Source organism: Portunus trituberculatus, chromosome 42 (assembly GCF_017591435.1).
Source record: "Portunus trituberculatus isolate SZX2019 chromosome 42, ASM1759143v1, whole genome shotgun sequence".
Classification (NCBI taxonomy): Eukaryota; Metazoa; Arthropoda; class Malacostraca; order Decapoda; family Portunidae; genus Portunus; species Portunus trituberculatus.
The window spans coordinates 2,035,001-2,062,500 of record NC_059296.1 but is presented as its reverse complement, the minus strand read 5'-3'; the positions used below and the strand labels follow the sequence as shown (position 1 = coordinate 2,062,500).

At 41.5% G+C, this 27,500-nt stretch overlaps 1 protein-coding gene across 11 annotated transcripts in view; it reads left to right on the top strand.

The window, feature by feature from the left end:
- The window catches only part of LOC123517792 (epidermal growth factor receptor kinase substrate 8-like), a 101,623-nt gene that overhangs the window by 68,509 nt on the left and 5,614 nt on the right, over window positions 1-27,500 (top strand). For all 11 annotated transcript variants that reach the window (XM_045278260.1, XM_045278256.1, XM_045278263.1 and 8 more), the window contains 9 exons: window positions 19,654-19,858; window positions 19,989-20,109; window positions 20,697-20,822; window positions 21,004-21,151; window positions 21,364-21,491; window positions 21,966-22,078; window positions 22,733-22,943; window positions 23,096-23,194; window positions 23,559-23,613. In XM_045278260.1, coding sequence (XP_045134195.1) covers window positions 19,654-19,858; window positions 19,989-20,109; window positions 20,697-20,822; window positions 21,004-21,151; window positions 21,364-21,491; window positions 21,966-22,078; window positions 22,733-22,943; window positions 23,096-23,194; window positions 23,559-23,613 — 1,206 coding nt within the window. The remainder of the gene's footprint in view (window positions 1-19,653; window positions 19,859-19,988; window positions 20,110-20,696; window positions 20,823-21,003; window positions 21,152-21,363; window positions 21,492-21,965; window positions 22,079-22,732; window positions 22,944-23,095; window positions 23,195-23,558; window positions 23,614-27,500) is intronic.

Genomic DNA, 27,500 nt, shown 5'->3' with positions numbered 1-27,500 from the left:
AAGGAGGAGGAGGAGGAGGAGGAAAGGCGGACGACGAATGGAGGGTCATGCGGGACTCATAGCATTGCGTCGTACCTTCTGGAGGGTCACGCTCAGTCACGCTTAGTCACGCCCTACACACTCCATGCCCCACCCACCACTGCTCCCCTCCACAACCCCACCATTTCTCGCCACGCCCACCCAACCATCCTACGGCCCCGCAACCTCACCACATCCACAAGCTTTGGACATTTGCTTCCTGAAAATTGGATTCCTTGGTGTGTGCGTCTTGTCAGATTCGCGGAGATTTTATTACCTGCTGATACTACGATTACTGCATCAAATTCGATACTCGCGGAACCAGACAGCACTGATTGATAGACGAGCAGGTGACGGCAATGCGGATAAACATTATTCGCCCAGCGCCAGACTTCATTATAGGTCAAGTGTGCTCAGATATGCAGATCCTGAACATTGTGTGTAATCGTGAATAATTTAACGCTACAGGCTACGGTGGAGTTGATAATATTCACATGAGCAGGAGACGATTCAGCTCAACCCAGTCGTGTTACGGATGGCGGTGGGTAGGTACGAGGCAGGGAGAAGAAGGAAATGGAGGGAAGGGGGATGGGAGGAATAGGGGGATGGGGGTTAGGTGCTGCAATGATGGCTGGACAAACAGAGAGACAGTTAGGCAGACAGAGCTGACAGGAGGGGCGCGTGCTGAGGCCGGATCTTGAAAGCCAGTTTGACCACCCTCCATCTCGTCTGTTGAATCTGGTGTTCCTCCTCCTCATCATCATCATCTTCTTCCTCCTCCTCGAAACGGAACTACGTAGGTGGTGTAGGAAGTGTGCTTTAAGTAAATCCACCTTCTTCCTTTATCTTTCATCCGGAAGCAGACGAAACCCCCCCTCCCTGTGTGGACCAGGTGGAGGAGGTGGTGACTGGAGCGATTAGGGAAGGGTGTGCTAATTGTATTGCGTGCGCTCCGTGCGGCGGGTGAAGGCAGGGTCAAGGCTGAGAGGTGGTTAGGGCCACGATTCAGGGCGGAGAGGCGCTAGGTGTAGGACGCTGCGTGAGATTAGGATGAGAGAGAGAGAGAGAGAGAGAGAGAGAGAGAGAGAGAGAGAGAGAGAGATCATTGGATGGGTGGGTGTGTCTGCAGGTGGGCGGGTTGGTGGAGGTACGACGCAGGTGATGAGGGCGTGGCGTGGCGGGGCGCAGCGCAGTGCCTGGTGGTCGCGGGCACTTCACGCCGCACCCGTTGGCTCAGTCCAGTCTCGTGCCGCGTGCCGCTCACACCGCCGCCCCGCCACTGACGCCATCTTGACGCGTATCGAAGTGCCATTGCCTCGAGGCGTCCTTCTTGTGACTGAACTAAATGTCTGAGGAGGCTGAGAAGTGTTCCTGGTGAACTGTTGTGCATCGCGTGTGTGTAAGGCCAGGGACTGTGGAGGTGACAGCTTGGTGGGGACGAGATGGGTGCCCAGGAGCTGGAGGTGGTGCCTGAGGACGCTGAGGTCAAGTTAAGTCCCAGCAGCACCAAGTCCAGCAGTAAGTTGATCTTTCGTTTGTGACTCACTGTAGTTTGTACGGAGTATTTGGTGCAGCGTCCCCGTGGGAGTGAGGTAACATGGCATCAGTGTTAGTGGGCTAATCGGGCCGCGGGAACGATCCAAACGCGCGCGAAAACTGCGCCACTGGACCACTGGAGCCTTGACCATAAATTGACCAGTAAGAGCATCACGTTCGGATCCTGGAGTGGGTCGTTACACTTCAATTTTCACGAATTGGTGTTGGTCGCATTTTTCTCATTGCACCTGTTACGGAGTGGACCGGATGAGGGATGGTGCGGCGCTGGGTGAGGTGGTGAAGGGGCAGGAATGGGGGAATGGGAATGGGAGTGTCGCTGCCGCCTTCAACTGTTGCGGGGTCGAAAAAGTTTTCATATAAACCAGTTTCTTCTTATCAGCTTCTTTTCATCTCAGGCAATTATCGTTTCAACGTTTCTGCAAAGTCATGTAGTGCCAGAAGCGTTCTCCAACCAGTCTACATTCATACATATATGCATACATACATACATACATACATAGTTACATACATACGTACGTACATACTTACACTCCAGCCGATACCTGCTGGGCGAACACACCCTTGCACCAGCCTAGGCCCGCGAGGAGAAAACGGTAACTCTCAGGGTCGAATGTACTGCGTCTAGAAGAGAAACGAGCCAAAAAAATCTGAATAACTTAACGAAGAGCACATTATTATTTTCTTATGACTTATATATGCATTGTTTTCCCTTAGTTCATTCCCGTGAGGAGTAGACTTAAATGGTAACTTGCTGGAACGCACGTCTTGAGGAAAAATGAAACTTGTAAACGACTCAACGAAAAAAAAAAAAAAAAAAAATATATATATATATATATATATATATATATATATATATATATATATCTATATATCTATCTATCTATCTATCTATCTATCTATCTATCTATCTATCTATCTATCTATCTATCTATATATATATCTATCTATATATATATATATATATATATATATATATATATATATATATATATATATATATATATATTCCTATTGCCCTTCCATAATCTCCCCTTACAAAACACACAGCAAAACAAACTTATGTACCTAATCTCCCTTACAAAAAATGACAGCAAAACAAACTTATGTACACAATTTTAACGAGATTTACAACACTACTATATATTCCTCCAGCTGGGCAGGAAGTCTCGAGTCTGACATCCACACACCTTAATAAACCCAAGTAATGTTGTGAGGTATGAGTTTCTAAAGCGCCGTCAACACCTCGGCTCGTAACGGCTTTGTGTGTGTTTTATGAGCGTGGAAAGTGTGGCCCTGGGAAGATGATTTTTAAGAAGTTTAGGTCGATAGTGCGGCGGCGAAGCGAGGCGAAGTGACAACCCATGCGTGAGTGAGCTGAGTGGTGTGCGGGAGAAGATGGTGAGATGAATAGCGGAGGAGGATATTGAAGGAGGTGGCTGGTGGCTGGTGGCTGGTGTGGCTGGTGTGTAGCAGGAATAGTAGTGGTAGCCATGGCTGGTTTTTGTCTCTAGTAAAGCTGGTTAGTTCTTTTTCCTCATCCACGACCACTAAGTCTGTGCCACCACCGCGTCGCCCGTCATCACCATCACCACCATCACAACCCATCACCGTGTCTAAGTATATACTCGTATTCCCTATGACTTGTCTCCCGCTTCTTCCCCTTCATTACCTACCCCTGCTTCCTCCCTCCATCCGCGCCACACCCATGGAAAGAGCTGCTGGGATTAGGAAAAGTATATACTACGTGAGTTTTGGCATCCTCCCACCTTAACACACACACACACACACACACACACACACACACACACACACACACACACACACACACATGTACTGATGGATAGTTTTTTTCCTCCCAGCCCATAATCATGTGGTTAGATATAGTAGTAGTACGATGGTGGATTCGTTGGTGGTGGTGGTGGTGGTGGTGGTGGCAGTAGTAATAGTAGTAGCAGTAGCAGTAGTAGTAGTAAAAGTAATTGTTGTTGTAAAAGTGTCAGTACATAATAGTTTACACGCAGCATCCTGTCAATCTCTCTCTCTCTCTCTCTCTCTCTCTCTCTCTCTCTCTCTCTCTCTCTCTCTCTCTCTCTCTCTCTCTCTCTCTCTCTCTCTCTCTCTCTCTCTCTCTCTCTCTCTCTCTCTCTCTCTCTCTCTCTCTCTCTCTCTCATGACAAGGAACGGCGATGACCTTCACACTCTCTTTAATTGTATAATTTTAGTTTAGGTACAGACACATTGTTCTCTCTCTCTCTCTCTCTCTCTCTCTCTCTCTCTCTCTCTCTCTCTCTCTCTCTCTCTCTCTCTCTCTCTCTCTCTCTCTCTCTCTCTCTCTCTCTCTCTCTCTCTCTCTCCGTCATGGGTGAATGCAGATTTAATATATGGCAATGAGTTAATGGGTCAGCGCACCGTGGGAAAGGGAGGGAGAGATAGAGGCAAATGCACACATAAGAATAAAGCGCAGAGAGAGAGAGAGAGAGAGAGAGAGAGAGAGAGAGAGAGAGAGAGAGAGGGACAGGAGTAGTATTCTTTAAACGGACAAACTAGAAGACCGTGACACGTAATCCATCGAACGCAAAGTTGTTGAACATTAAGAAAACTGTAAAATCCAGCACATCCAGTTTGTTCCCATTGTTATCCACTCATCCAATACTCTCTCTCTCTCTCTCTCTCTCTCTCTCTCTCTCTCTCTCTCTCTCTCTCTCTCTCTCTCTCTCATTTTTAGTATACCCGTTGTGAGCGGAGAAGAGGGCTCGTGCAGTGAAGAGAGATAGCAGGAACTGAGTGTGTTAGTATAGGTGGAGTTGAAGTAATCTCGAGTGTAAGCGAGGTAATGTGAGAGGAGCTGCGTCACCCTGCTTTGTATGGAGTGTTGCGTTATTGGGTGCATTGTGGGGATTGGAGTGTAGTTCCCTATGGTGAGCTTTGTTGTGGTGGTGTGGCGTGTTCCGTCTGGGTAGCGTGAAGAGTGGAGATGCGAGATGGGGATTGTACGTACCTTCTGGGGTAGAGTTGTTAGATTTCTCTGTTAGTTTATTAGCTTTTGTTGAGAATGGAAACTAGGAGGAGGAAGGCGTGGTGGTGGTGGTGATGGTGGTGGTGGTGGTGGTGGTGGTGGTGGTGGTGGTGGTGGTGGTGGTGGCTGAGTTAAAAAGTGATAGATTTTTTTGTAATTCGTAAACGAGAGCAGTTTTAGAAAATATCAAGTTAAGTTTCTCTCTCTCTCTCTCTCTCTCTCTCTCTCTCTCTCTCTCTCTCTCTCTCTCTCTCTCTCTCTCTCTCTCTCTCTCTCTCTAAGGGCGGCGAGTCTAATGTTACTGGTATTTCCAAGTAAATCTGAGTGACAGTGTATCAAGAAAAGGTGCACGGTGTAGTAATGGACAGTTAATTAATAGAGGAACACACTGCAATCCTCTCCTCTGTATACGCCTCGTACCGCCTTGCAGTTCCAAGTCCTTCGATCAGCTCAGAGTCCACCACTGGTCAGGTTTTGTGAGAAGGTAGTCAGTAGAGTAAGAGACTTTAGATCGAGATGAAAATGGTGAACACAATGGATGTAAGAGCAGAAAGTTTGCTTTTTTGTTTACCTCGAGTCTTCCATCAAAACAAAAGTGTACGGATGAGCAGGCGTCGGTGCCCATCACTCACGTACTGTGTATCTATGAGTCCTGCACACCTTCCCGCCAACGTTTCACCTTTTACTTTCATTGCACTCTCCTCCACTCTTCCATAGCAATAGCAACAACAGCAGCAGCAGCCAAACATGTGAAAGTGCAATAGAAAGTGAAAGAGAAAACACAAAAGGATAAGAAAAAAAGTTGTACCTCAACTGGTTAGGTTTTCTTTCACGTGACATTGTTGTTGTGGTGTAACGTATGCGATGCCACTAACTCGTCAGAGAAGTTTTCCCGCCTGAGGACACAGGGCCACGTAACACTGCCACTGACAGATGCTCTCACTCGCTGATTGCACTGCGTATTCTTGTCTTGTTCTAAAGTGTGTGGTATATGCACTTTATTCCTACTAAGTCATCATTTTATTATAAGAATCTCTACCATTCCTATATAAAAGGAAGAAAAAATATCATCCACCAGTTTGCTTTTCTTACTTATGATTAGATAAGCGTTTTGGCAGACATGCAGCGTCAGTTTGCCTCGTGTTGCAAAACAAGACGGTAATATGTAGACCAATCAATGAGTGAGAGCCAGTGGCCGTGTCCTCAGGTGAAAAGATTGTTGTAACAGGGTCAGTAGCAACACAGTACACACCAGCGTGAGGGCTTCCACGTCACTCACTCGCGAGACATTCCTTCCTCTATCCCTTCGGTCCTTGCGCCTCAGTCAAGAAGTCCCGTTGTGTAGCAGCTTCTCTCTCTCTCTCTCTCTCTCTCTCTCTCTCTCTCTCTCTCTCTCTCTCTCTCTCTCTCTCTCTCTCGTCAAGGGTTCTTAAATTCTTTTCCTGTTTATCATTTTCTGTTCTTTTATGGATTTTGGTGTGTGTGTGTTTGTGTGCGTGCGCGTGCGTGTGTGTGTGTGTGTGTGTGTGTGTGTGTGTGTGTGTGTGTGTGTGTGTGTTACTTGGTATCATTTTTCGGGTCGTTTATTCTTCTGAATTTCTTGCGATTTCACTGTTTGCATTTACAGTATCATTCTCTTGCGTTCCTGCTTCTCATCCACACACACACACACACACACACACACACACACACACACACACACACACACACACACACACACACACACACACACACACACACACACACGCATGTATTTTTCCCCTTCTTTCCTCCTTCCCTCCCTCTTTAGCCTCCCTCTCCGTCCTTAGCTCCCTCCAAATGCGTATGCCAGTGTCGGGTGGAGGGAGGGGAAGTGGGAAGTAGGGGGAGGGGGGGTGGGGCAAGAGGGAGTCACCAGGCAAAGTTGCATCACCCTGGAGGAGAAAGTGAGGTAAACGTTGCCCAGATTATTTCGTCCGACCTGTGACGACGACAATTGTAGAAAATTATCTTTGAGGGAGAAAGAGGGAGGGTGGGTGGGTGGGTGGGTGAGTAATTGCGTCTACCTTCTTTGACCTCCCCTTAATACTCTCTCTCTCTCTCTCTCTCTCTCTCTCTCTCTCTCTCTCTCTCTCTCTCTCTCTCTCTCTCTCTCTCTCTCTCTCTCTCTCTCTCTCTCTCTCTCTCTCTCTCTCTCTCTCTCTCTCGAGTATTATCAGTTGTTTCACGAGCTGTTTCACCTTAAAAGAAAAAAAAGACAAACTTCTTTCAAATCCCCACATGACCCACCCAGTGAAAGTAGTAAAGGAATCTTGGAACAGCAGCAACAAGAGGAGGAGGAGGAGGAGGAGGAGGAGGAGGAGGAGGAGCTTTAAAATTCCGTTTGATATGCTTCAGGGACCTTCATTCACTTCCCTGCCAAAAAAAGAGTGTGGTATGCCGATGGATGGAGTACCTCAGGGTCTGTTACAGTTGCTACTTGTTTCAGAGAGAGAGAGAGAGAGAGAGAGAGAGAGAGAGAGAGAGAGGGGAAGATAGGGTTATGTCTGAAGGGGAAAGATGGTATAGGTAGACTAGGGCAGAAAAAAGAGGTTTGATTAGTGGGTTTATACAATTAGAATGTTCGTCGTGTTTGTTTACTTTTGGTGAGGGTGGAGTCGACGTACGTAATGCAGTGTTTTAAGAGAGTGAAGACGCCAAGTGTGGGGAGAACTTGAGGAAAGAGTTAATAGAGGCGAGGCATTCAATTTAAGAAATGACACAGGGGACCAGAAAGCAAAATCGGAGGGTGAAAGGGACACAATTGCCAGGGAGGACCATAAGGGGGTGCTTAATGAGAGGAAACAATGACCTTTAGAGAGAGATTAGGTTATCAGTGTGACCTTGAATTTCTAGGCGTTGTTTGTTAGTGCAGTGGAGCGTGCTGTGGCGGTGTGTGTGGTGGAGTGCCAGCAGGTGTTTGCGGAGCAGCGACAGGCATGGCTGGGGAAGTGGAGGGAGACCGGCGCTCCTTATCTGTCACCGTTTTCTTTCATCGCCGTGGGAGTTGAAGCAGCTGTCGTGTAATGTAACTGTGTGTGGTGTTTGATGGAATGACCGTGTGCTGAATTCCTTCGTCCTTTGATGTCTGGGTCGTTGATTGTATGTAAGGTGCGTGCGGTGAACTGGTGACGCATAATGTCGCTCTTTTAATCCTTTATTTTATATAAGGAAACATTTTGAAGCACTTTATTATTGTTCTTGATAGCAAGACAATATTTACAAAAGAAACATGTAGGCTAAATCTGATTACCTCACCACTCGTACATGGAGCGTGCATAATCTTCTTACCTTCTCTGTTTTGGTGAACGGAAACATTTTGAAACATATTATTATTCTTGCTAGTAAGACAATATTTACAAAAGGAGAGTATAGACTAAATCTGATTACCTCAATATTACATAGAGCGTGCATAATCTTGTCTTTCCTTCTCAGCTTTGGTGTAAGGAAACATTTTGAAACACTATTATTATTCTTGCTAGTAAGACAAAATTTACAAAAGGAGAGTATAGGCTAAATCTAATTACCTCCGCATTACTTTAGGTCGTAGTTTTGAGGTGACAATCGAGTGGTAATCTTTAATTCTTTGCTTACATCTTCGTTTCTGTGTGTGGAGTGAACGGTTAATTTAGTCTTTGTAAAGTTTGGCCCCTATTTTCATGCGTTGTGAGTGATGCATTAGATGTGTGTTACTGTACATCCCTTCCGCCTTCAGTTCGTGGTCTAGTTTCCGTGTCGCATTCTCCTCGTGTGTGTGATGTCTTTGTACTGCCGGTTTTATAGAGCGAGCAACATTTTAGCCACCTTCATATTGCCTCTGCTTTGATGTACCTGCCTGCCCTTTCTCTCTCTCTCTCTCTCTCTCTCTCTCTCTCTCTCTCTCTCTCTCTCTCTCTCTCTCTCTCTCTCTCTCTCTCTCTCTGCACCACCTTTCCTTTTCGTTAACTCTTTTATTCTTTCTCTATTTAAAACTCTCTTTGCACAGTCATGGTTAATATTCCAGGAAAATATCGTACTCTTTCTCTCTCACTGTGTTCTGGCATTTTTTCCCTCAGTCTCGAGTCTGTAGAGCTGCCAGGTTTTGTTAGGAGATTGGCAGCCCCGATCAGAGGACTCGAGGTTGTCAGCAGGTCAGAGGACTTGTGACTGTCGGTGGTTCTAAACACTTAAGATTAAAAGAAAACATAACACAGTGGGAGAGTGAATGCAGAAGGTTACTTGACTTCTGACGATCACTTTACCAAACGATTGAGTCTACCTGGGTAACTTTTCCCTAATCTTTATTACCTTTATACATCATTGGCTTTGATTCTTAAACGTACTGTCTTATTACCTTAATCCAAAGCTTTTTTTTTATTTTACTTCTCCACATCATTTGAATCTTGGAACGTACTGTTTTCTTGTCTTCTAATCACTTTTTCCTTGCCTTTACCATCGACTTTGACTTTTGAACGTATTGTCTTCACGCCTTCTAATCTTACAGTAAGCATGAAGTGATGTGGGTAAGCTAGCAGGTAAGACCACTTCTGTAATAGCGACTAGTAAGACCAGATGTTAATGACTCATAACTGTTCTTTCTGTTCACTCTTACTGGATATACTTTTTTTTATATATATATATATTATTGTTTTCTTCATGTCTTGATCCTGTATGTGATTCTGGGATGAGGGGAAGCGAGGAGAGAGAGAGATGAAGGGGGTGGAGTGGAATGGAGTGGAGTGGAATGAGTCTTGGGGTGACTAGCAGTGGTGGTGGTGGTGGCAGCGGCGAGGACGGAGAGCTAGGGGGGAGGGTTGGCTGGCCCGTTACGTCACCTGGTGCTCCCCGTCTCTCTCACCTGGCCGCACTTGCCCCCACCTGGTCTGCATCTGCGTGGTGAAGCGGTCACGGTGGATATGCCTTTGGTGGTTGCCGTGGTAGTAGTAATAGTAGTAGTAGTAGTAGTAGTAGTAGCAATGTTTATAATTGTAGTAGTCTTGGTAGTTGCAGTGGTAGTATTGATAGTCAAACCTTTCCAAATATGAATACATGCATACAGACAGTCATACCAACATCATCACGCGGCGGAATACCAGATTTGATGAGTCTATATACGATACAAGAGTCTTAGGAGAGGCCAAGGTAACTGAGTGACAAGAGCTGAGTTCACTGTGCTGGAAAACAAGGCTGGGGACGAGAGAGGAGATACTGAGAAGAAACAACTCAGCTACCCACTTTCGCCCTCGCTCTCCTTTCTGTACTCCACACTGCTGTCTCGCCTGTCACCTAAGTAGAGATAGCGGTGTATATTATAACTGTATTGTACTGAGTCTCCTTTCGCTGCATAAGTTTAGCGGATGGGAGTTAGTAGAAGGCAGGACGAAGGCAGCAGTGGTGGCAGCGATAGTGGTGGTGATAGTAGTGCGGCATCCCTCCCAACAGTGCTCGTGACCTGGTCGATGAATGCTGTGACCTTTCTGCTGACCTATTGCTGGTGGTGGTGGTGGGTGGTGGTCAGCCGTCCGTTCACCCTTCGCCGAGATATTGTAGATTCAGTTTTGGACGCCTTCCAGTTCGTTAGGCCCTCGCACGTGGGTTTGTTCGTGTGTTTTGCCGTGGTTTTGCAATCTAGCTGGTAGTGTCGAGCTGTTTTCACTCTTACTTGGCACTGGGGTTGTTGAGGTGACCTGAATATTGCGACCATACAGACTTTTCATGTTTTTGTGATTGTTATTTTCTTGAGAAGCCGCCTTTTTTTTTTCCCCATTATTAGTTTTGAAGAGACATACGTATAGTACAGAACAAGGCTGCTGGATTTCTTTCATCACCTGACAACCAGTAAGAATATGACACCTGGAACTTTATTTAAGAAAGCTTGCATGATTTTACTGTGGGAAAATAAAACTAGAGGCGCTAAAAGATATGGAATACTGTCTATGGGCTGATGCCTTTCGTAATGCTCTTATATGTATGTGCATTAGATAATTTTGCTCATCTTCAGAACTCAGCAGCTAAAAGACTAAGCGCAGTAGATCGAGTAGTACGCCTATCTCAGGACGATTGCGTTAAGGGATGCATATTCGTAGGACTCGCCTGGATTATATGTCATGGGGAACGCCGCACCACGGGGTCAAGGCGGGTGCCATAGGGGGAGTAGGGGCGAGGTAAAATTGTCTGGTAAATCATTTCTCCGCGCCAGCTGCTTTTACCTCGCTTGACAGGGGCCAGCAATCCCTCAGGCACCACTTGTAACGCAGTAACCCAGTTATGCACTCGACCTGGCTTGATAGGGATGGTTAACAGATAGGAAGGTGTTCAGGTACCTTTGTAATTGTGTGGTTGTTTAGTCACATTGCGAGGACAGATTGAAAGCAAGACATGTACTGTAGTTATGTTCTTCGACTTTTTTTCTTGACTAATAGAAGGGACAGGAGCAATTGCCAGTGATTCCTTCAGCCTTGTTGTGAGGTATAGACTGTCTTTAGTAATTTGATTGAAGATGAAAGAAAACGGAAGAGGAGTTACTTATGTTTAAAGGCAAGTATTTGGGCTCAGTAGTCTGTATGGATAACCTGAGTCACCCAGACGCATCAAAACATTAAACTGTCTCTCCGTCGACTGGTAATTGTGAAGCGGTAAAGAGTCGACAGAACAGCAACTCATGATCGAAACCGGTGCAGTTCTTGTTCTTGTACTTGATCCGGCACGGCACCGCTCCTCCTCTCCCTGCTGCTGCTACTCCTGCTGCTGCTGCTATCTGAAGGGATGCCATTATCCGGCCACGTGCCAAAGGGAATGGGCTTATGAGAGGAGACTAAGGAATGCAGTTGGGTTGTGTGGGAAGACTCTCTCTACTCTCTCTCTCTCTCTCTCTCTCTCTCTCTCTCTCTCTCTCTCTCTCTCTCTCTCTCTCTCTCTCTCTCTCTCTCTCTCTCTCTCTCTCTCTCTCTCTCTCTCTCTCTCTCTCTCTCTCTCTTCACACACACACACACACACACACACACACACACACACACACACACACACACACACACACACACACACACACACGCTCTCTCTCTCTCTCTCTCTCTCTCTCTCTCTCTCTCTCTCTCTCTCTCTCTCTCTCTCTCTCTCTCTCTCTCTCTCTCTCTCTCTCTCTCTCTCTCTCTCTCTCTCTCTCTCTCCTCTCTCTCTCTCTCTCTCTCTCTCTCTCTCTCTCTCTCTCTCTCTCTCTCTCTCTCTCTCTCTCTCTCTCTCTCTCTCTGCGTACTACAACCTTGGGAAGTCTATGCCTGGCGTTCCCAAAGCTTGGCGAGGATTCACAGGCAGTACAGAAAACGAAATCAACTCTCGCACGCTTTCGCACGCTTACTCTCCCAGCTTAGGTCTCGCGGCCAGGCTTCAACAAACTCACAGGCTAGAGAAGAGAGGTGGGGAGGGAGAAATAGTAAGTGCGGCTCCTCTTCTTATTTTTTTTTTCTTTTTAATTCGAAAGTTGGATAGTGAGTACATGATGAAGTCAATGTTTGCAGCGCACCTCGATAGATAATGTTGAAAGTTGATAGGCAGTTCTCTCTCTCTCTCTCTCTCTCTCTCTCTCTCTCTCTCTCTCTCTCTCTCTCTCTCTCTCTCTCTCTGTGTGTGTGTGTTTAACTGGTTGGTATTTTGTTTGATGTGTGTGCATGTGGGGATGTTTGCATGTGTGTGTGTGTGTGTGTGTGTGTGTGTGTGTGTGTGTGTGTGTGTGTGTGTGTGTGTGTGTGTGTGTGTGTGTGTCTGCGTGAGTGCATGCGTAGATGGTGTCGTGGCGCTCTTCAGAGATAGCGTCTAGAATTGCTTTCCAAAGTTTTAGTTATGGAGGAAAGTGTACTAATCCATAATGAGGTTTGGTTGTCTGTCTGTCTGTGTGTCTGTTTATCTGTCTGTCTGTCTGTCTGTCTGTCCGTCCATATGCGTACTATTTCATCTTACGTGTCTGTTGTGTCCTGTTCTGTCCATTTTACTTCCTTTCATTTTGGTTCTCTCAATAGAAGTTGGCTTTAAAAATGTCGTTTCTTTGTTACTCTCAATGTTTGTTTTCTGTGGAGCTTCATCATTGTTGTGACGCGGAGTTTGTTGCCTCAGCGTCATCTTCACCTGTTTTTGTTTGCCATTGAAGATCAACTTGCTTATATATTGTCCTGTTTTGACAGACTCTGTCCTTCAGAACTTGCTTGATCCTTTATGATAATGTAGGATGTTTTTTTTTTTCAGCTGGTCTTACTCATATTTTGTTAATAGTAAATATTTTATTGCAAAGACTGTTTTATGCTGTTGATAAGTCTGTGTCTTTTTCTCCTCTGGGTTTGCTCGTGTTCTCGTTCATTCATCTTCCCACCCCCAACTGAAAATATATGCACAGTCTGTATGTCAAAATTTTCTACATTATTTACTAACAATTCCTTCTTTCATTTCTTTCCCTCGCTCAAAACTTTCATTTGTACTTTTCACCATTCTTCTGCTGCCCTTAGCTTTAGGGTTTCCAGTAAGTGGTGTGTGTGTGTGTGTGTGTGTGTGTGTGTGTGTGTGTGTGTGTGTGTGTGTGTGTGTGTGTCAGTACACGCTGCAATTCCGGTCGTGATATGTCAGAAACAGGGCGGTACTGTGACGTCAGCCAGTTGGCCAGGACTGACCTTGAGCTTACTTGGGGCCTCGTGATCCAGTGGCGCCCCTCACGCCCGCCCTTCACGCTTCCTCTCACTTATAACCCATTCAGCATGATTCATCGGTCAACTTATAGGCTGGCAGAATAAAATATATAAGTTACAGTTATCTTCGTCGAGTCATTATATTAAACCCCATGGTAAAGAGTTTCATCCCTTTAATAGAGTCCTCTAATGCCAGAATATTTGTCTGTCTGATGAAGTAGATGTTGTGGTATTGAAAGGATTAAACAATTTTCTACTTACTGTCACATTCCGCTTTAAATTTTGTCTCTTTGTTGAGGAAATTCTGTTAAAAGAACAAGGCTGCAACATGACCTCTGAAAAGAAAACCACACACTTCCTTGCGTGGGTCGTTCTTAACTTAGGAGCCGGAGAAGTCACAGCTCAGTGCACAGTGTTTATATTATATACTTTGTATGTGCACGAGAGGTCAGAGGTGCGCTTCGAACCAACAGCAGCTGCACGGCAGGTGGGTACACCCCAGGCCTCTCATTTCACCTAATAGCTGAACCAGATGTTGGCTGTACTCTGTAAATGCAACAGTTTCTCATTGTGATGTGTGTGTGTGTGTGTGTGTGTGTGTGTGTGTGTGTGTGTGTGTGTGTGTGTGTGTGTGTGTGTGTGTGTGTGTTATAAGAAATGAGCGTGAACATTTTCCCTCGCACTTCCCTCAACACGCTCTGAATATCACTGCATTTTTCCCCGCATCCAGCCAGCACAGGTGTTCACGCGCCAGCGCACCACTGTGTCCCCACCCGACACTCGCCTTTGTTGGGCATCGAACGTAAAATCGCCGCCTGCTTGTCAAGAGTTTGGTCCACTGTGGACTGACTTTACGAATTCCTACGGAGTCAGCGTCACAAATTTTTATTACTGTCTTTGTCGCATCATTTAAATTTTCATACTCGTACGTTTATGATTTTGCTTCAGAAAGTAAGAGTTTGATATTGAAATAGAGGCAATTCTTTAACAACGGGTGGTGATTTTAATGCGTTAGTAAAGATGGATCCTTAGTTGTTTGTAAATGGAATGTCATGCAGGTATTTGCCACGTACAGTGTTCTTTATATTCTCTGCTTCCGCCTGTTACGCCAGCACCGGTGTTTTGAAAGAGGAAAGAGATGGGAGATGAGAGAAAGAAGGCTGAGTTGATAATTGGTCCCGGAAAGATCAAGATGAATAATTAGTGAGATTTGCGTTTGAATCCTGGAAGGCATGGCTGTCTTCATACATGCATATATACTTACATATATACACATACATACATATATACACACATACATACATACATACACACACATATGTATATTAGTAAACGTAACGTGGTCTATTCAAGACGAGAACAGGGGGTGAGATGAAAGAATATGCTGAAAATACTCTTCCCCTCCCCACCCTCGATACGAATGATGTAGCAACACATTTCTGGTAGTTGACCTTGTTGAAAGAAGAAAAAAAGTATATAACATTTGCTTCACTTACTTAACTTAGGAGAAAATTTAATTCAGCCATTGTATCATTATTCTTGTTCATGTCGGTATTGGATAACCATTACTGAATCCATACTTTATTGAGGCCATGGGAGAGAGAGAGAGAGAGAGAGAGAGAGAGAGAGAGAGAGAGAGAGAGAGAGAGAGAGAGATAATGAACTGAAAAGAAAAAGGTATCAGAAGTATGGAGAGAAAAGACGAGAAAAAGTAGGAAGTAAGAAGAGGAGGAGAAGAAAAAAGAAACAGCATAAAGATAAACATGAGTAAAAGAATAAGAAGAGAAGAGGATTGAAAGTGGCCGGAATGGTGAATAGCGAGGCAGAGATATAAACAACAGAGTGAGTAGGGGGAAAACCTGGGGAAGGCTGAGAGGAGAGGGAGTGTGGCTGAGCGGGTGGGAGGGGCGGCGGCGGTAAAGGGTGGGGTGGTCTGTTGTTGGGTTGGGATGCGCCAGGCGATTTGGGATCCAGTGTGCGCTGCGTCGCTCGGGGAAACAGGTGGTGTGTGAGGGTGTGTGTGTGTTTAAGTGCGGTGCCTGTTCGTTTCACTGTGTTCGTGACATTTGAAGAACTGGGTGCATAATTTAGGTTGACGAATTTCCCTTTATACGATGGGACAGTGAAACGTGGCCTGAAAGTGTGCCGCTGTGGAGATAACCAAAGAAAACGGTATAATTTCTTGTGATTACTATTTTTTTTTTCTTTCGTTATAATGGAAACACATGATCTCGAGCTAAGATTTGTAAAGAGGACGGCAAGAAAGGAGAATCAGCGTGTTAGCATCATGAGAAAGCAAATTATTGTATTACTATTGACTATTTGTGTACGTACATGTGCTGCAATTCATTATTCTCGTATTGCGTAACTATCTGCCATGTAATAATAACGAATTGATAATGGCTTGTTATATTTGTCAATTTCGTTACATTTTCTTACACTCCTGATGGACTTGGGAAGGTTTATACATCAATATGTGTATCAGAAGTAGTCTTTGTTTTCCTTATACTGTCCAGAACTCACAAACAAATCGTAAAAGTGTGTATTTGTTGATATGCGCATGTCTTTCTTTATGTATGTCCGTCTATCCGTTCCCGTGTGTGTGTGTGTGTGTGTGTGTGTGTGTGTGTGTGTGTGTGTGTGTGTGGAGTGAGTGTGCGGATGGACTGGACGGGTGGGTGGTTTGGTGGGGACTTTGTGGGCGGGCGATGGGGAGTTGCGGTCACGGGAGGAGGCTTGTGACGGTGAGCACTGTAGACTGACCATTGCTTCATAACCGCTGATAGTAGCAGCCACTTCCCTCTACCTAGAACAAGACAGCAACAACACATTCTTTACGTCGCTGCATCATTCTTTAACTTAAAATCTTGTTAGGAATGTTCTTTACTTTGTATTTAGGATCGCTTAGTAAATAACAACAACAAAAGAAGACAAACTAGGTAACCGTAAACCAGAGAGAGAGAGAGAGAGAGAGAGAGAGAGAGAGAGAGAGAGAGAGAGAGAGAGAAGCGGAAGAAGTAGCATTAATACAAAGAGAAAGTGTTCTTAACCTCAGATGATTACGAGCGTCACCTTTCGTAGATGCAATCCTTCTCCCCCCGCCTCCGATTGCCCCTCCTTCCACATGCACATCCGCCCATCTAGACCTCCCTTCACCTTTTCATCGCCCTCACCCACACCTCTCCTCTCATCTGCACTTGTGATCCATCTCTTCTTACGATAAACAAGTACGTACAGTCTCTCCTCCCACCACCCACACCCCACACACACAAAAAAGAAAGTAATAATAATAGTAATAAATAAATGGAGGTGTATGTATGAGAGTTCGATTAGTGATTGATGTGGTCTTTAATAATGGTCCCTTTAAAAGATGAAAGCATTTAAGAAAACGAGTCACAAGTAAGTTTCATCACTGACAACCAAGTTTTATCAGTGAATATTTTCTTTTACCTGTGGACAGTGCATGATACTTAGGACATGTACGGTTCATCCCGACTGACTGCATCTATTGTATCATCCTCACAGGCCACAGTAATGTATTATCCCTCCCTGACTCATGTCCTTGTCTAATCCATTCTCTTCATCATCTTCCTTTCTCTTCTCTTCATGTTCTGTGCCTTCAATGATTCCTTCCTGCTCACATTACAAGGCTCACTTCAACATTAGTCTTCTGTATGATAATCCCATTGATAACCACTATACCAGCTTTCCTTCATGGTGCATCCTTCTCCCCTCTCCTCCGCGCCGCTCACTCAAGGTTTTCAGGTAGTCAAGTGTTGATAATAATGAATGGAAGGTTAAGGGGAAGGGTGAAGGTTTCCATGCGTAGATAAGTAACCGTAAGACAGGAAGAGAAGAATGGGCGCGTCAAACTGATAGCCATGTAGTAGTAGTAGTAGTAGTAGTAGTAGTAGTAGTAGTAGTAGTAGTAGTAGTGGTAGTAGTACTAGTAGAATTAAAAAGACAGCAGCAGTAGTCTGTTTTTTTGTTTTTTTTTGGGTGGTGGGAGGGAGAGGTTTGCCTTCAGGAAACAAGCTGAAGGATATGTGACTTTGTTGATCTCTTCAATTCATTACTTTTTTTTCTATTGGATTGTGTTTCTTACGTGACTACATTTGCCTATTGTCCTTTTTTCGCTGTGTTCTTTGTAGGTACCATTATCATTTTACAATTTTCCCGGGAGTCTCTGGTGCGCAGGTAACAAAGGCCAAGGAGGGAAGAAGATGGGATAGGGAGAATACATACTAGAGACCTCTTACCGCTATTGATCCACGTTCACTTGTGATTGTAGCGAGAAGGAGGTAGATAGTGGAAACAAAGAAATCTTGAAATGATGTGGCAGAAGTGAAGGACGATGGATGTCGTGTACGTTTTTCCTTTTCTCCATCCTGAAAAGTCATAATACTGCTATTGCTACTGCTACTGCTACTACTATTACTACTACTACTACTACTACTACTACTACTACTACTACTACTACTACTACTGCTACTGCTACTACTGCTACTGCTACTACTACTGCTACTACTACTACTGCTACTGTTACTGTTACTACTACTGTTACTACTACTACTACTACTACTACTACTACTACTACTACTACTACTACTACTACTACTACTACTACTATTACTACTACTATTCTTTTTTTTTTTCTTACAATCACCGTCGCTTGCATTCGTTGTATTCTCCAGGGTTTCAGTTAAGCCCTTCATTATTTATGTTGACCGTCTACGTGAGTAAGCGACAGATGAACAGCTCAAGAAAATTATGAATAGATAGAAAAGAAAATGCAACCCGACAGATTATTTCCATCCTAGCGTGTAACAGGAGTGGCCAAGCTTACCGTCAATGTTTAGCCAGGTGAAAGCTTTGAGCGAATTTTCAAACGTTTCAGCGCGTTTTTTTTTTCTCTCCATTACTATGAACAAGTTTTAATGGAGGATATTCATTCTTATTTTTATTCCTGTTTGTTTATATATATTCCTTTTTGTTATTCTTGTGATCGCAAAAATTTTGCGTCATCGATACAAACTCACTGGAGAACCTGACTGATCTTTTTCCGCTAATATTTCTTTGTGTTTTGAAATATCGGCCCACTTGATAACGAAGTGTGTGTTGTGAAGCTGAGTAATGTGAATGAGCAGGGAATAACTTGTTACGTAACCGTGTTTGGAACAAGAGTGTTGGTGAACATAGTTTTCGAATTGCTTTCTCTGATTCTGGCACTCAACTTTCCTTTACTTAAAGCGACATTGCCGTCCGCGTGTAATTAGGGACTTATTGGAACATAGTATGGCGAGAGTAACTAGTGAAGGCCTGAAAAGCAGGTGATGCTAAATAAGTGATAGTCCTCCGTCGTCAAGTTTGCAAAGTAAGGATGGTTCGCCAAGGTGGAGGGGAGAGCGCCAGGGAGGTGGAGCGCGCCCGCCAAGCTTACCACCACATGATGAGAGCAGAGATGATACGAGGTGAGCACTCAGCACTTTACAGCTCAAGAGTTGTACACTGTACTCTATAACCCCCATTATTTTGTAGATTGTAAGTACCTCACGTGGTCTTATTTTTCTATTGTTTTAATTTGTGTTGATGGATTTATTTTCCGTATGACACATTGTATTTTGAAATGATTTAATTGTAGTTTAAATATCGAGTCATTTATGAAGATTTGTAAGTGACCTCAATTATAATCCAGTGGCCGGAAATTTTCCTGAACACTCTTAAATGTGTGCCAGGCGTAAGTTAGGCTTTATCATGAGGCAAAAATTATGATCACATTTGAAAGATCATAATTAGTCACAAGGTCGGCAGTGTGCAGTTTACCAGACAATTGTTTCTTGTCGTGTGGGGTTAAATGTTAAAACCGTTAGTTTAACTCTCGGAAATTAAACACATCATGAATTCCACTGCGTGCCCTTACTGACTTTGGTATTATTGACTTAGGTGTGTGCAGTGCGTGGCGTAACAGGAAATCGCCTCCGCTTGGAGGTGATCGAACGCGAAGTCAACATTGCGTTATTAAGGGACAGGCTTTCAAACTTCTGTTGACATGCACATGAAGCCTTTTGTTTTAATTTAATTGAAGGGAAATATTATATGCAAGTGTACGCTCGTCTGAAAAAAAAATAAGGTAAGCAGTGTCCTTGTCCAAGGACATGAAGAACACCAAGGACAGGAGGGCCACGTGATGACGAGGAATGTGGTCCGGGGGGTTCTGTGTCGGTGACTTTTTAAAGGTTACACACATCTCGTTTGATGACGTTTCAAATAGAACATTGACAGGATTGTTCATCTTCTATGTCGCCCAACCCATTTATTAAATTTTCACTAAGACTTTATGGATGTGATGTTCTCTTTGATTTACAAGAAATATCATATATCTTGTCTTTATTTCAGCTGACAGTGAGGTGCGAGGTGAAGCACGGGGGCCAAGATCGGAGAGGTCAAGTGTGAGCCACAACGATGATGTGTCTTCAACAAGCAGTGAGAAGTATGAACGAGATGTGGCCATCCTCAACTCTTGCTTTGATGACATTGAGAGGTTCATTGCACGTCTCCAGCACACTGCCGCTGCTACCAGAGAACTGGAGCGCCGCCGCAGGTGACTATCACATGACACGTGTACTTATGCCTGTCCTGCTGTAACTGATGTAGACTGTTTGAAGGAAGTTGCAATTCTACTTTTGCTGGCCAATCGTGTGAACTGCTTATCATTGGTGCTCATGTTTCAGGTCTCGAAAATCCAAGAAGAAAGACATAGGGGATGGATTGCTGTCCATGCGTGCCAAACCACCACCAGAGAGGGAGTTTGTTGATATTTTCCAGAAATTCAAACTTTCATTCAACCTCCTGGTAAGTATTTAAACTCACATGGACTACTTCTGTACTAACCTTTTGTAAGTCATATTGAAAGTTATTTTGAATAAGACAAGAACGCACTGTTATATTATTTATATATGTATACAACCTGAGCAAAGGTAGGCATTATCGTGATAAATTGGCGTGATCACAATATAATTATTTTTCCTTAGTTATTGATTTATTGTTACCACTGATACTTTTGACTTCAAACTTGTGATAATTAATTATTTTTGTTTTTGAAACATGAGCATGTTGAAGTTTTAAACTTTCAAAATCCAATGTACTAACTATTTTACTTAAAACAATACTTTTCATTAGTGGAGAGATGGGATAAATATTGAATTTGAATTTTTTTCTAAGCTTTCTAAGATAAGGATTTATGAATTTTTAATGAAAATATCAATATTCTTATGGATGGTATTGAAATGTTTTATTTATCAATTTATTGGTCAGTCAATAATGTGTATTTGTCTTCAAGATAAATTAACAGATTAGGTTTAAGAAACAAAACAATTGATAGTTTTCAGTGTACTCATATATGATTTGCCTTAATGTGCAATGATAATCAATTTGTGCAGGCAAAGCTGAAGGCCCATATCCATGATCCCAATGCCCCAGAGCTGGTGCACTTCCTCTTCACTCCACTTGCCCTCATTGTGGATGCCTCAAGGGACTCCAATTATGGACCAAATCTTCCAGGAAAGGTGAAATGCCATGCTTTTTATTTGTTGTTCAAAACAAGAAAGAAAATGAAATTAACAAAATGACATACAAGAAGTGGTTAAGAAGTTATATGGTATTGGTATTTCATATAAACATATTCTTATCCACTCCTTTAAAGTAAGAAAGGCCTAATATTGAGATATTCTAAATATTTTCTTCCAGGTCCTGTCACCATTACTCACAGCTGATGCAGTTGAGTTACTTACAAATTGTTTAACTTCTCGGGAAACTGAGATATGGCAAAGCCTTGGAGAAACATGGTGTATCCCCCGCAGCAGCTGGAAATACAGTGTTCCACCATACCAACCAGGTAATGTTTACTTTTGAGTATATCATCCCTATTTATTTCATATGATTGTGGAAGATTTCTAGCAACTATGAATCCTTTAATAGTTTAGTTGTAAAAAAAAATCATGCAACTGTAACCTCAAAGAAATAACTTATCACTTAGAAAGAAACAAGCAGAAATGAAGATTTGTCTCTCATGAATGCCTGGTGTCTTATGTAATGTTTTCTTTTTAGTATTTTCCAATGGGTGGGCTCCTGAACTGGCTGATGATTCTCGTGATCGGTCTAGTGTTTTGGCCTCTGAAGTGGCAACTGAAGTTAAGAGAACCAGAGCGGAAGATATCAGGAGTGCACAGCATGAAGTGGGTCATAGCTTGAATCTATATATATATCTTTTCTAGCAATGAATTTTATTATTTCATAAGAGAGAGAGAGAGAGAGAGAGAGAGAGAGAGAGAGAGAGAGAGAGAGAGAGAGAGAGAGAGAGAGAGAAACTTGTAGATATTATATCTATCTTTTAGTAATCATAACTTTTTTCTTTTTTCTTGTCCATCCATTGTGCAAGGATAACTGCATTTATGTAAGTGCTCTCAGGTATAGGAAATGCTAGGTGATCTTGTCAAATATTTCAAACTCTGTAGATTCTAGGATATTGTGTAATAAACATTTCTTAAAATTTTACATTTTTCTGACTTTGGTGTTGTGTTCAGTAATTTTGTTGATGGCATGAAAATTGTATGGTAGCACTTAAATATATTGGCATAGAAATTTCATAGATATGTCAGATTTTGTGAAAGTAATTTCTCTAAATTACTTGAGAATGCTTCTCTCATCAGGCTGAAATAAGGCAGGGTCGGCTGCGTGGTGATGAGTATTCAAGTGATTTCTATGACTCTGACCGCAGGGAGCCATCACCTCCTCTGGGGCGGTACTATGCGAGAGAGGACAGGTAAGTGCCCTTAGTGCCTTGTAATAAGCACCACTACCATTGTCGTTACCATCTGCCTCTGCTTTTAAGTTCAGTTTTGATTTCAGTATTGACTAAGAAAAGGTTTCTGATATGTAGAAGGAAAGCAATTTCATTCATATACTTACTACCAATAAATACTAGAATCTCATGAAATGAGAGTTATATAAGAAAAAGAGGCAAACAGCTACAGTTTTATATTGTGGGGGGTCTAGGCACAACATTCCCTTCTTCCATGCCACTTATAAAAATTAGTACTTTCACTTTCTACCATCAAAATTTGTTTTATTATTTTGACAAAAACAAGTTAAAATGTGGGTTAACAAGAGCAATATGTTACAATAGCAGGTACTCTTAAATAGTTGCTTAGAAGCATACTTAACCGAGAGTAAAATGTAATTTTTCCTTGGTTCAGTACTTTTATATGGCCTAAAAAAATGTGTAATTAAAATTTGTACATTCTCTCTCTCTCTCTCTCTCTCTCTCTCTCTCTCTCTCTCTCTCTCTCTCTCTCTCTCTCTCTCTCTCTCTCTCTCTCTCTCTCTCTCTCTCTCTCTCTCTCTCTCTCTCTCTCTCATACACTGCATCTTTGAGTATGTAGTATAAGTACAAAATTAAATAGAATGTGACTTTCAGGCCCCGATCCATGACACCTCCCTCTGAGTATCCACAAGCTGGTCGGAGTGACATTTCACAGGAATCTGTGGATCAATCCACATTTGATAAGCACCAGCAGCGATGGCTAAGTGACCTAAAAGCTCGAGGAGCAAAGATTGTGCAGGTTACATACCCACGTACTGCAAATAATGACAAGGAGTTAACAGTGGTTCGTGGAGAATACCTAGAGGTGAGAAAAAATTTGAGTTTGAGAATTCTTTCAGTTCCAATGATATCTACTAATAATCTTGTTAGCTAACATAAGCCATATGCAGTAATCTTGAATTATACATAGTACAGTGCATGCAGTGCAGTAGTTCACCAATCAAATGTGTTCATCAGGTTTTGGACGATAGCCGTAAGTGGTGGAAAGCAGTAAATGCTCGTGGACAAGCTGCTCATGTCCCTCACACTATTGTCACTCCATATACTCCTGATCAGGTAAGTTTTTTTTTTTTTTTTTGTGAGTATTTACTTTATGAAGTTTAAGTTCAAACTCTCTCAAATATAATTGCTCTTTTTTTTCAAACATATTTTGGATTTAACTTCTTTCAGTCATGACAAATGATGTCTTTATACTAATATTTTTTTTATTTTTCTCTTTTTGCAACTTACTGTTCTTGTCATATAATATAGACATGTTTTGTTCTTGTAACATTCACAAATAAGAATGATAGCAATCTGAAGGTTACCAAAGTTTGGTTGTCATAGAACTGTAAAACATATGTAATGTCTATAAAACAAATCATAAATCCAAATATATTGATGAAATAACAATCTGAACTGCATTGGTGCTATTCAACAGGATGAAGTGCAACGAGTTGCTCCACAGCCTTGGAAAGAACGCCAAGGCAAGAAAGGTGAATTCAGATACTTCTAGTTCTTACATGCTTGTAGTATAAGTGCTGGTTCATCTTTTTCCAATCTTTTAGTCATTTTAATTTGTTGCAGCAACTTTTTAAAGTGATGTGGTTCACAGTAGGAGATAGCTTTGCTTGTTATGGAGTATATTCAATAAACCAGTCTGGAAGAAGAGAAGGATGCTGAACCAGCAAAATAGCACAATGATTGAAAGTTGTATTAACTTCTTCCTGTGTATTACTGTCAAGTTTCTGCACCATGCACTGTCCTGTTTTGACACTTGGCTTTGGTATGTAGACTCCAACTTTCTTGTTGTAAGTACATATTTTAATTGTTTGTAAGTCTACCTTGCCAAATGTAAGAGCAGTAAGCTAGTTGTAAACTTGTTTAATGTGGGGTATAGAAAGAATGCAAACTCCTTATAATATTGTATAAAATAAATTGCGTTGATTGATTATCTTCAGAGGAAAAATCAAATCAACATAATTTAGATATTTTTAAGTTGAATTATTATACAATCATATTGCAAAGTTCTTTAATTCTTATACTCTTAATTTCTGTATGAACATCAAAAAATAATATATGCAAGTTTCCATTAAAATTTCTGTATATCTTATACAAGATACCTACTGTTTTACAAATTAGTGAGTGCATATATCAACTACAACACTAGGTTTGGATAATTTCAGGAGTACATGACATGTTATCCACACCTATATGATCATTTCATTACCCGTTTTACTCTAAAAAAATTATGAACATGGTAGTTTGTAATTAATATTAGTGTTCTCTGGCTATAAGATATGTGTACAGATATATTTTCATCACTGACATACATAAGTGAGATGGGAGTACAGTGCTTGAAGTTTTCCTTCAATTTACTCCCAAAATCCCATCATTTGCTCATATAATCTGTGACTGACCCACATGCTTCTGTACAGACCTGTGACTGTCTGCTTTTGTTAGTGCATGGATTGATTGCCATAATACTTTTGACTCATTCACAGACTTTTTATCAATCATGTGATATAACTACTAACAATTTAAGCATTAATGTTTGCAATATTTACACAACCACAGTAAAGAATTTCATATGCAAGATTAAATTTGATCTTGAGGTAATTAATCTAATGTTATGGCAATCCTGCTTTTTTTTTTTTTTTTTTTTTTTTTTTTCTGCTTGGGTAAATCATTTCCTAGCTGTTCTTATCCTGCTGCTCCTTGGTCTATGGCTGCATCTGTGTTTGCATTCTATGCAAAGTAGATTGACAGGTAATGTAGTTGTAGTGGAGTAGTTACTTTAGTTGTAGATAGTATCATAATTCACAGAATATTATTCACATAATGCCATGCATGTCATTTTTATCCCAAGCATTGTTAATGACGGTCCTCATAGCATCTAAGCACAATTAGAAGGCTGCAGAGTACCAGGTAATGTACATTTATTTTTATCCTGAAACAGAAGGAAGATTATTTACCTCTTTTAATGAATAAATGTAAATATGTTATCCATCATGTTTTATTATGGTCATATATACCATCTTTATTTACTGGTCAAACATCTATAGTGTTAGTATAGTAAAAAATCAGGCAATACACCACCTCCAATGTGGAGACATGGAAGAAGTTATGATAAGAAGGCACTAGGAAGGATAGGAGAATAATCTTAGGTGAACTTACCAGAGATCGTATTGATCAATACAATTGATTATATAAAATTACCATTATTTATGTTTTTATGCATATTGCTGTAAAACTGTTTATTTCATTGTCAGAGAAAAAATGCACCAGATATCAAAGGTATATAAGTTAGACAAACTATCATTTACAACAGTGAAGTACAATAATAGGTCATATATATATATATATATATATATATATATATATATATATATATATATATATATATATATATATATATATATATATATATATATATATATATATATATATATATATATATATATATATATATATATATATATATATATATATATATATATATATATATATATATATATATATATATATATATATATATATATATATATATATATATATATCAAAAGTCAAACTAGATAAGTTACTTATTTGTGGCACAACCAGAATATGAGTAAGACTTGGTACTATTCTTTTTCATGTCATAATTCATACCAAAGAATTTAGCACTATACATATATCTGAGTTACCTTCTAACTAATCTGGTGCAATTGATTATTAGCTGTATGGAATTTAGAAATATGGTAAATAACCTTCCTTCTTTGGTGGTGAAATGTGAAGGACAAGATGAAGGCTGCATGCACGGTGGAGGGTTATAGTGGACGGCTCTGTTGACTAATGATGACTTGAATAACAGTACAGGAACCATTTTCCTTGCTTTCTTTATCACTTTATTTTGTTAATCAAATCCATAAGACCACTGTTAATGGAAAGTGACTTGCTTACCTCTAGCTTTGTCTCATCAAAGAGACTCAACATTTGACTCAAGACATCTCTTGGACTAACTGTCACCTGGGAACATTATGGGCCACACAGTCTTGACAAACTTCTGAACTCAAAACTTTTTTTTCTTGTGTTATTGATGATTTTACTTTCTGAAATAATCATAACATTAATTGTCAGCATGCATATTCTGTATTGCAAATTGCATAATTCAGGAATGAAGTTTTAACTTCAATAACACATATGTAAAGAATCTTGTGTACATTTGTAACATACAAATTATTTTTCAGTGTAATGGTAGACGGTTGTGGTATATGAACTCACAAATATAAATGTAATATCAAGATAATTTCAATAAACCATACTGAAATAGATTTTTTATTCAGTATGTCCTGATTTATAAGAATAGGGATGTCAACAGAGCCAAAAGCAAACTTTACACCATTGCCTCTGCCTGTGAATTATTGGTAATTTGTCTTTGTCTCTCAGACTTCTACATTTTCAGGAAGAAAGTATAAGCAGATTGTTAGGTAAGTGTGTGTTTAATCAATTTCAAGGAATGATTATAATTACGTGCATAGCAAAGGCTGAGGTTGTGGACTAATGAATATTTAGAGGGTACAGCATTTAGTTTTACTTGTAATATTTATTCTATATCACCACATGGTACTATAGTATCACTTTCTATATACTACACTATACTTACCTGTAACTTTTTTGGCGTCAGCAGCATCTCAAATTAGTTGAATTTCTTTATTAAACGCATGTTCATTTTCACATCAAACATAAAATGCTAGTTTAATGTAACAATATATGTATATCACATATTTGTGCCAATATCTTATCAGACTTGCACATTTTTAGTGTGTGTGTGTGTGTGTGTGTGTGTGTGTGTGTGTGTGTGTGTGTGTGTATGTTTCACTGTTTGATCTGCTGCAGTCTCTGACGAGACAGCCAGACGTTACCCTACGGAACGAGCTCAGAGCTCATTATTTCCGATCTTTGGATAGGCCTGAGACCAGGCACACACCACACACCGGAACAACAAGGTCACAACTCCTCGATTTACATCCCGTACCTACTCACTGCTAGGTGAACAGGGACTACACGTGAAAGGAGACACCCAAATATCTCCACCCGGTCGGGGAATCGAACCCCGGTCCTCTGGCTTGTGAAGCCAGCGCTCTGTGTGTGTGTGTGTGTGTGTGTGTGTGTGTGTTGAGTATAGGCATTTCATCATTAATATCATTGTATTAGGGTAGTTGTCTGACTCCCATTCTTGGCACTGCCCACAGCAATGAATGGGTATGATAGAGAAATTACTATTCTGTCCATACTCAAGCTCTCCACAATTTCACAAGCCACATACCACATACCATGTTCTTCCATAACATATACAATCATTCTTTCTTTATATAAACCTCTATCCTCAAGAAAAATCCTT